General features: G+C 48.1%; 1 protein-coding gene across 1 annotated transcript in view; it reads left to right on the forward strand.

The window, feature by feature from the left end:
• Positions 1-2,331, forward strand: part of NAA38 (N(alpha)-acetyltransferase 38, NatC auxiliary subunit) — a 4,871-nt gene extending 2,540 nt beyond the window's left edge. Inside the window, exon 3 of the mRNA XM_015828966.1 lies at positions 2,270-2,331. Within this exon, the coding sequence (XP_015684452.1) occupies positions 2,270-2,331 (62 nt within the window). The remainder of the gene's footprint in view (positions 1-2,269) is intronic.
• The last annotated feature ends 8,316 nt before the right edge of the window (positions 2,332-10,647 follow it).

Below are 10,647 nucleotides of genomic sequence, written 5' to 3' on the forward strand. Positions count from 1 at the left end.
TGCCCGCCCTGGTCTTTCCTCTTGGGAGAATCCAGGAATATTGGCTGATCTTTCAGGAGGACCGAATCGATAGTAGCTGAGTAGTGGTGAATGGTTAGCAACTATTACGGCCTCCGGCCATCTCCGGGCCAAATCGTTAGAAGCTGGCCTAGATTTGCCAGCAGAATGACCAGAGTTTGGGCCGTGGGGAGGGAGAATTTAAAGCCCCAAAGAGGAAGGCACCAAATTCCCTCAAGGAAAATATCCTTTTACGCTTGAGCAAGCGGAAAACCCCTTCCTTTATTTCCGGCAGAAAAATCTCCCCCAATTTCCCAGCCTTGTCGGGCTCCAATTTCCCCCCCCCCCGGCTGCCCATTTTGTTTTTAAATGCACCAATCTCCCACACACACACACACACACACACCAAATCCTAAAAAGGCCTGGTTTTGCTGGTGGGTTCCCCCCTTCTCCTTTCCATCAGAATATATATATAAAAAAATGTGGGTGGAGAAAGCCCACCCCCACAAATTTGGCCTGTTGAAGGCAAAGCTGAACCTCCACCGGCTTAAAGCTTCAAACCTTAAACAGGAAAAAATGACAATGGTTTATCTATCTATCTATCTATCTATCTATCTATCTATCTATCTATCTATCTATCTATCTATCATCTTTATTTCTCTATATCATGTAATCTATATCTAATCTATCATCTATTTCTCTATATCATCTCATCTATATATCTATCATCTTCTACCTCTGTCTAACATGTTTTATATCTATCTATCATCTATTTATATCATCTATATCTAATCTGTATATCCATCATCTCTCTATCATCTCTCTGTCTAACATGTTTTATATCTATCTATCTATCTATCTATCTATCTATCTATCTATCTATCTATCTATCTATCTATCTATCTATCTATCTCTGTCTAACATGTTTTATATCTATTTATATCCACCATCCATTTGTCTCTGTCTGTCTGTCTGTCTGTCTGTCTGTCTGTCTGTCTGTCTCTATCTATCTATCTATCTATCTATCTATCTATCTATCTATCTATCTATCTATCTATCTATCATCTATTTATATCATCTATATCTAATCTGTATATCCATCATCTCTCTATCATCTCTCTGTCTAACATGTTTTATATCTATTTATATCCACCATCCGTCTCTGTCTGTCTCTCTGTCTCTCTCTCTCTCTCTCTCTCTCTCTCTCTCTCTCTCTCTCTCTCTCTCTATCTATCTATCTATCTATCTATCTATCTATCTCTGTCTAACATGTTTTATATCTATTTATATCCACCATCCATCCATCCGTCTGTCTGTCTAGCTATCATCTCTCTATTTATATAATCATCTATAACTATCTAATCTATATATCCATCATCTCTCTATCATCTATCTAACATGTTTTATATCTATTTATATCCATCTCTATCTGTCTGTCTATCATCTATCTATCTATCTCTATCTATCTATCTATCTATCTATCTATCTATCTATCTATCTATCTATCTATCTATCTATCTATCTATCTATCTATCTATCTATCATCTATCAAGGTAGAAAATGGGCACCTTGAAAATTTCTCCCCCCGATTACAGAAAATTTCTCTGTCCCAGCTCGCGGGAAACTTATTTTTCAGTCTTACATTTTTTTTTCCAACGGCACCTAAAATCCAGGCTAAGGCAGAGTTAAAAACCTGCGTTGTGGAGGCCAACACCAGCAGGCCCGTCCTGTTGGGTGGCTGACAGAGTCTTGCTGACGCGGGACGCTCCTTCCAGCTTCCAAAAAGACTCGGATGACCCTGAAAGCCCCTTTCTTTCCCCCCCCCTCCTTTCTCCGGCCTTCCCACCCCAGCGGCTTTGCCAAAACTGCCTTGGGAAGAGGCATGGGGCCGTCTTCCCAAATCCCGGCCCAGCAGGAAGCAGCGGCCTCTATAGATAGAACGGTGTGTGTCTGTGTGTGTGTGTGTCCTGTCTCTTCCCTCTTCACAATGGACAGCCTGTGCAAGCCAGCAGCTATCCTGGCTTATCTAATCAGGGGTTCCTTCCTCCCCAAAACGCGGAGTTTCCATTCGGGCCCGGCTGGCGCCCGGGGGAGCTGATTCAGTCCTTCCTTATCCTGCTCTGTCGTTGGGTTCCTGTCCTTTTCCGTGGCAGCCCTGGCTGCCTCTTTTGGAAGCTGCGAGATTTACCTTTGGGCAGCAGTTTTTGCTATCGCAAAAGTTGTGGACTTTCTGCTTTTTAATCGAGCGGAGATGCCCCCTCTTCCGGCTCAGAAGTCAAGCCCTCTCCAATAGACTTTTGCTTTGAGCTACGTGCCGTTGGGGGTCCGGAGTAGCACAGGGTGACTCCCTTTGGAGGGAAGAAACGAGGCAGAATCAGGAAGGGCTGGGGTCTCCGCCCTCTCCTAAGAGCCCGGTCACCAAGCTTCTAGTCCTCGATGCTAACCTGCAGCTCGGGATGGATGCAGGAAGCTTGACTGGGTTTAAATCAGGGGTCTTCAAACTTGGCCCTCTTATGACTTGTGGACTTCAACTCCCAGAATTCCTCAGCCAGTGAGTGTGCCTGGCTGAGGAATTCTGGGAGTGGAAGTCCACAAGCAGGGGTCTTCAAGCTTGGCCCTTGGATGACTTCTGGACTTCAACTCCCAGAATTCCTCAGCCAGCGTCCGTGGCTGAGGAATTCTGGGAGTTGAAGTCCACAAGCAGGGGTCTTCAAGCTTGGCCCTTTGATGACTTGTGGATTTCAATTCCCAGAATTCCTCAGCCAGCGTGAGGGAACTATGACCCTTTTATGACTTGTGGACTTCTACTCCCAGAATTCCTCAGCCAGTGTCCATGGCTGGGGAATTATGGGAGTTGGTCCACAAGCAGGGGTCTTCAAACTTGGCCCTTTGATGACTTGTGGACTTCCACTCCCAGAATTCCTCAGCCAGCGTGAGGGAACTATGACCCTTTTATGACTTGTGGACTTCAACTCCCAGAATTCCCCAGCCAGCAAGGGTTTGCCAAAATTCAGCATGGATAGGGCAAGAAACAAAAGTGGCATCGCATATCGCATATTTTTGATAGGGTAAATGTCTTAATAGACGGTGGGAATGTGGTAGATGTAATATATCTTGACTTCACCAAAGTGGGGGGGAAAAACCCAGCTGGCTGAGGAATTCTGGGAGTGGAAGTCCACGAGTCTTCCAAGTTGCCAAGCTTGGAGAAGGCTGATCTAATTCAGTGGGTTTTTTTCAAACTTTAAGAGGGGTGGGCTTCAATTCCCAGAATTCCCTAGCCAGGTTAGCTTTGCTGGCTGGGGAATTCTGGAAGTTTAATGTTTGGAGGGAAAAAACCCACACTGATTTATTTTTATATAATCCCTAACAGAAGCAAGTTACCTTCCTTTGGGGAAGAAACTTTCGGGTGTGTAAAAGGGGGAAAACGTCCTCCAATCCAGTTTCAGCCCTTCCGGGGAATATTCGAATGGACATTCAACCGGAACATGGGCGTCCCAGGTTGGGAGAAGCGGCTGGGCACAAGTCTGAAACGCCGGGAGTTCCTGGGGGACGCCATTCAAGGCTGCCCCCGTGTCGGTTGTGGGTTGCGACAGGGAGCTTGCCCGTCTCAAAATCCGTGTTCACGTTTGGGAAATGAACATTTGTGCTAAAATGGAGTGGTTTCGTCGGACAGGGAAGTTGTGAGTAAAAACCCTCCTCGGTTGATCCACATTACGAATTGAATTTGCCCTCCGTCTTCGGCACGCAGGCAGTCCTGGACTTAACGACCCCAACCAGGACAAGAATCTTGGTTGTTAAGTGGGGCAGTTGCGAAGCCAGCCGTGCCCTTGTTTTATGACCTTTTTTGTTAAGCAAATCACTGCGCGAATCAGACGGTCATTAAGCAAATCGAGCTGATCGGAAGACAGCCAGGAATGTCATAAAAGGGGGATCCAGTGATCCTGGGAGGCTGCAGGTGTCATAAATATTGAATTTTGGTCACTGACAAGGGGATTGCTATGGCGGTTATAAGCTTTTTCAGCGTCGTAACTTTGAAACAGCTGGTCGTAAGTAGAGGACCTCCTGCTTACGGCTTACAGTCATGGAGTGTGTGTCTGTTGCTAAGCGAAACATTTATTCAGGGAACTTGGCACCCTTTTACGCCCTTCCTTGCCACAGCTGTGAAAGCAAATCCCTGCCCGTCATTAAGTGAGTCACACCGTCCTTAAGCGAATCCAGCTTCCCCCTTGACTTGGCTTGTCCGACAGTTGCAAAAAGGGGACTCCGGGAGAGTGCGACCGTTGTAAATACGAGTCAGCTGCCAAGTGTCCGAATTTTGATCACGTGACCACGGGGGAAATGCTGCAACGGTCGCTAAGTGGGAAAAATCGGTCGTAAGGCACTTTTTCCTGTGATGTAACTTTGGTCACTAAATGAACTGTCGTTAAGTCGAGGACTGCCGATATTCTTGTCTTTTTAGACCAGGGGTCTTCAAACTTGGCCCTTTGATGACTTGTGGACTTCAACTCCCAGAATTCCTCAGCCAGCCTCCATTTTGTTTGTTAGATTTAAGCCAGGGGTCTTCAAACTTGACCCTTTGATGACTTGTGGACTTCAACTCCCAGAATTCCTCAGCCAGCTGTGCCTGGCTGAGGAATTCTGGGAGTTGAAGTCCACCAGTCATCAAAGGGTCCTAGTTCCCTCACGCTGGCTGAGGAATTCTGGGAGTTGAAGTCCACCAGTCATCAAAGGGTCCTAGTTCCCTCACGCTGGCTGAGGAATTCTGGGAGTTGAAGTCCACCAGTCATCAAAGGGTCCTAGTTCCCTCACGCTGGCTGAGGAATTCTGGGAGTTGAAGTCCACAAGTCATCAAAGGGTCCTAGTTCCCTCACGCTGGCTGAGGAATTCTGGGAGTTGAAGTCCGCGAGTCATCAAAGGGCCCAGTTTGAAGACGCCTGTTTATTAGACAATACATTTCCCCAACTTCTTCCCCCCCCCCAGCCTGGAAAAAAATAAAGCAAAACCGCCTCAGAGTCTCGATGTACAAAGTGTATTATAATAATAACAACAATAAAAAAAGAATTTCTGGTTAATTCACTCGCAGCAACCTCCATAAATGCATTAGCTGAGTGTTTTCTCCACCTCGGCAACTTTTTAAAGATGGGCTGGACTTCAACTCCCAGAACGCCCCACCTAGCGCATGCTCTGGCTGGGGCATTCTGGGAGTCGAAGTCCCTCCAGCTTAAAAAAAAGGTTGGAAAAAAACACCGCTTCGCAAGGCAGCAACAGGAACGTGGGGCCCACCGAGCAGGCGCGTCCCGAGTTCGAGGGGCCCTCCCAGCTCCAGGCGCCGGATGGAGAAGAAGAGGAAGCTTAAGAGACGGACTCAACACCAAAAAAAAAGTTCATTTTCTTTTTCCCGATGCGTGAAAACAAAGCTGTCTCTTGCGCGACGGAGGCGGGCTCCTCCTGGGGATTTTGTGCCAGCCAGCTCCTCCGTGCCCCGAGTAAGGCAGTCCATTCCGCCCAGGTGTCTTCGCCAGGCATCTCTGTGCCACAACTCCCCCTCCCCAGACCCCCAGACCCCCCCCTCACACCCAGACCTTCTCCCCAGCGGCATCCAGGTCCTGCGAGCAGCAGCCGCAGCAGCCCACGCTGTGGTAGCGGCTGGCGGGCAGGTTCTTGTAGATGGCCTTGCTGTAGGGCACCAGGCAGTAGCCGAGCTGCAGGCGGCGGGCCAGGCGGCAGTAGGCAGCCAGGGCCAGGACCAGGAGGGGCACCAGCAGGGTGAAGCCCACCACCAGCAGGCCCACGGCGGCCGAATCGTGCAAGTGGCTGGTGCAGTAGTGCTCCTGGGTGTTGAGGAACTGCGGAGAGAAAAGGGGAAAGGGGCCGTCGGGAATCTCCTCTAAGCAACCCAACAGCCGGGCTCTGGCACAAACACACACACACGTACCAGAGAAGCCGGCTCTCTGGGGCACCCATCATCATCATCAATAATAATAATAATAGTTGGAAGGGACCTTGGAGGTCTTCTAGTCCAACCCCCTGCTCAGGCAGGAAAACTCTAGGCCATTTCAGACTAATAATAATAATAATAATAATAATAATAATAATAATAATAATAATAGTTGGAAGGCACCTTGGAGGTCATCTAGTCCAACCCCCCGCTCAGGCAGGAAACCCTATCCCATTTCAGACAAGTGTTGGAGAAAGGAGAGAGGAAAGAAGGAAGAATAACAGAATAACAGACTCGGAAGGGATCTTGGAGGTCATCTAGTCCAACCCCCTGCTCAGGCAAGAGACCCTATCCCATTTCAGACAAATGGCCGTCTGATCTCTTCTTAAGAACTTCCAGTGTTGGAGAAGGGAGGGAGGGAGGGAGGAAGGAAGGAAGGAAGGAAAGAAAAAATAACAGAATAACAGACTCGGAAGGGACCTTGGGGGTCATCTAGTCCAACCCCCTGCTCAGGCAGGAAACCCTATAGTACCATTTCAGACAAATGGCTGTCCAGTCTCTTCTTAAAAACTTCCAGTGTTGGAGAAGGGAAGGAAGGAAGGAAATAGAAAAAGGGGGAGAAAAGAGGAAGGGAGAGAGGGATGGCAAGGGAAAGAAGGGAGGGTTGAATGCTGGGAGTGGAAGGGAGAAAAGAAGGGAGAAAGGGGAAGAGAGAAAAGGGCAAGGGGGGAAGGAAGGGAGACAGAAAAGAGAAAAGAAAGGAGTGAAAGAAAAGAAGCGAAAGAGGAAAGAAAGGAAAGAGGAAATAGAAAGGGAAGGGAAAGCGACAAGAGGAGGGGAAAGGAAGATAGAAAAGAGGGAGGACGAAAAGTGAGAAAAGGGAGGGAGGTAGAACAGAGGAAGGAAGGAGAGGAGAAGAGAAGGAGGAAGGTAGAAAAGAGAAAGAAGGGGGCAGGGCAGAAGAGGGACCCCTCCCCTCTCCTGGGACTTAGCAGCAGGAGCAGGAGGAGGAGGAGGAGGAGGTGGGGGGCAGCCTGGGCTATGCCTGGAATGCGTCTTTTGGCCCCAGGAGGTTATCAGCCCCCAGCCTGGGGATCTGGCTTGCTTCACCGCCGGGGACAGGCGGAAAGGTGGCAGGCCAGCCGGTGCAGCTTCCCGCCAGGAGGGGCCTGGGGGTTTCCTGTTGACCGGCTGCGGTGCAGAGAAGCAGCCTGCCAGCCCCCAGCATCACGGGAGACTCGCTCTGGGCAAGTGCCCAGACCCATTTCCGAACCGCGGCCACGGCTGCAAACTGGGTTTTTTTCCCCCCAACGTAACCACAACAACAATAATCATAATGACAACGATGAAGACGCACCGAAATTAGTACATCAGGAAGGCTTACTGACTACTGGAGAGACCAAACTGGCCGACAAGAAAGACCAAATGAAGAACAGAATAGAGGCATATAATAATAATAATAATTATTATTATTATTATTATTAATAATAATAATAATAATAATAATAATAATAATAATAATAATAATAATAATAAAGAACAGAATAGAGGCATGGGAAGGCAAAGCACTACATGGCCAGTACATTTAAAAAAAATAGCTGGGAAAGCAGATAATAACAAGACCTGGCAATGGCTAAGAGCAGGAAAGTTGAAGAAAGAGACCGAGGGACTAATTCTGGCTGCACAAGACCCAGCCTTAAGGACAAAGGCATACAAAGTCAAAATTGAGAAGACAGAAGACAGTAAGTGCCGCCTATGCAAAGAAGCTGAAGAAACAGTGGACCACCTGGTAAGCTGCTGCAAGAAGATCGCACAGATACGACAAAGTAGCAACAAGGGTGTGTTGGAAGATCTGCAAGAAATATCATTTGCCTGCCAGCCAGAACTGGTGGGATCATAAACTAGAGAAAGTCATAGAAAATGATCAAGTTAAACTGCTCTGGGACTTCAGAACTCAAACAGACAAGCGCCTGCCACATAACACCCCGGACTTAACAATTGTCGATCAGAAAGACAAAAAAAAGTCTGGATAGTGGACGTGGCAGTGCCTGGAGACAGCAGAACAGACGAGAAAGAACTGGAGAAGATCACAAAATACAAAGACCTACAAATAGAAATCGAAAGACTGTGGCAAAGGCAAGCAAGGGTGGCACCAATAGTTAATAGGCGCCTTGGGTGCAATCCCAAAACAACTGGAGCACCACTTGGACACCATCATCGGCATTGACAAATTCGCCATCGGTCAATTGCAAAAGGCGGCCTTACTAGTTGAAGTCCCCCCAGTCTTAAAGTGGCCCAGGTATTGGACACCTCCGTACTAACACTTCACATTGAATTAGCCAGGCAAAACTCTGCATTTGGTCTGCCTACCGACTAACCCTTGTTGCAGTCCCTGACCTGGGTGTCTCATTCTCACAGGCAGGAGGATCCTGCCCCGTTCGTTCCTGAGCAGGCCGCCCCCTCATGTTCGTTCTCACAACCGCTGGGACAAACCAGAGTCAGGAACCCAAGGATGCTAGTAAACACATACCCATTTTTTTTTTTATTGTGGGGGGGATCTTACAAGTCCAGAGAAATTGCCTGCTGTCTCCTCCAGCCCACCCCCCCCAAAAGGGACAGGGGCCTGACCTACCATCGGCTTGGCCACGTGTTGCATTCCACCCAGAGGGTGATGTGCAACACACACACACACACACACACATATCGCCTTGGGATTCAGGCTGGAGACTTAATCCCAAAATATTTGCCTCTCCCCCAAAGCTCTCCCAAGAGGGAGACCACCCCGTAGTAGCCACGTCAACCTGGACGGGCATGGAGGGGGGGGAAGGAGCAGGACTCCTGTGACTTGGGGGGTGGGGTGGGCTCGGGGAGGGGAGGGGAGAGGGGGGCAGGGAGGCCAACTGAATTCCAGGGCTGGGCCTGGTCTGGAGATCTGGCCACGATCTGGCCAGAATCTCCAGCAGCAAGAGATTTCGCCCTTAAAAGCCCCATGTTTTCTTCACTGCTGCAAATTGCTGGAAGTGGAGCATGTGCAGAGTGCCTTTGGCTCATCCCACCCCAACGTTTAAGGTCTTTTCAGGCTCCAGAGGTCGTGGGTGCTCCAACACCGGAGGCTTTTAAGGAAAGATTGGACGGCCATTCGTCTGGAATGGCAAGAGGAACTCCTGATGGAGCAGAGGGGCTGGACTAGAAGATCTCCGAGGTCCCTTCCAACTCTTTGTGATTCTATTGATTTGGAACACCTTGCCTCCAGAAGTCGTGGGTGCTCCAACACTGGAAGTTTTTAAGAAGAGATTGGACAAAGATTCGTCTGGAATGGTAGAGGGACTCCTGCCTGCACAGAGGGTTGGACTAGATGACCTCCAAGGTCCCTTCTGAGTCTGTTAATCCAAAGCCCACTATGGCTCAGGTACTTCATTTCTCCGACACATCCTGCACGAGAGCGTCCTCCATCCGTACAGAGGCCTTGACTCTCCTCTCTCTCCCCCCAACTTTATCCCAATGGAGCATTTCTGAATTCCTAACCTGGAATGAACATATTCCATGGAGTTTTCCGGCACACGCGTGACACACATGCACATGGATGTGCACAAAAAGCTGGAATGGAAGTTATTCAAGGGAGACTTGGGAAGCCGTTTTAATCATGTTCTTCCCATCCTATTTGTTCAAAGAGGTAAATAATAATAATAATAATAATAATAATAATAATAATAATAATAATAATAATAATAATAATAATAATAATAATAATAATAATAATAATAATAAGCTGGAAGGGACCTTGGAGGTCTTCTAGGCAAGAAACCATTTCAGACAAATATATAATATACTTGGAATAGAGCTGGAAGGGACCTTGGAGGTCATCTAGTCCAACCCCCTGCTCAGACAGGAAACCCTACACCGTTTCGGACAAATGGCTGTCCAATCTCTTCTTAGAAACTTCCAGTGTTGGAGCATTCACCGTTTCTGGAGGCAGGTAGTTCCACTGGTTAATTGTTCTAACTGTCAGGAAGTTTCTCCTTAGTTCTAGGTTGCTTCTCTCCTTGGTCAGTTTCCACCCGTTGCTCCATGTCCTGCCTTCAGGCGCTTTGGAGAATAGCTTGACTCCCTCTTCTTTGGGGCAGCCCCTGAGATACTGGAAGGCTGCTATCCTGTCCCCCCTCGTCCTTCTCTTCATTAAAATAGACATCCCCAATTCCAGCAACCGTTCCTTATATGTTTTAGCCTCCAGTCCCCTAATCATCTTTGTTGCTCTTCTCTGCACTCTTTCTAGAGTCTCAGCATCTTTCTTACATCGTGGTGACCAAAACTGGATGCCGTGTTCCAAGTGTGGCCTTACCAAGGCCTTGTAGACTCTAATTTGACTGATCCATGTTGAACCCTCTTAGTATAGCATCTGCTGGCCCACTAGTCAAGTCATCCAATTGTTAGACTAACTAATCAACGGAACTGCTCGCCTGCAGAAATTGTGGATGCTCCATCACTGAAGGTTTTAAAAAAAGAGATTGGACAGTGATTTTTCTGAACTGGTATAGGTTTCCTGTTTGAGCCGGGGGATGGACTAGAAGACCTCCAAGGTCCCTTCCAACTCTGTTGTTCTGTTATCCTCCCTCTGAGAAAATGCCCCTTTCTCTTTTTCTGCCCACAAACGCACCCCTCTTGGCCTCAGTTTCCCCCCCTGGGAAAATGGATCTTTAGGGACAACGGGGAAA

This window comes from Protobothrops mucrosquamatus, unplaced genomic scaffold, assembly GCF_001527695.2.
Source record: "Protobothrops mucrosquamatus isolate PMUCROS unplaced genomic scaffold, P.Mucros_1.0 scaffold5172, whole genome shotgun sequence".
Classification (NCBI taxonomy): Eukaryota; Metazoa; Chordata; class Lepidosauria; order Squamata; family Viperidae; genus Protobothrops; species Protobothrops mucrosquamatus.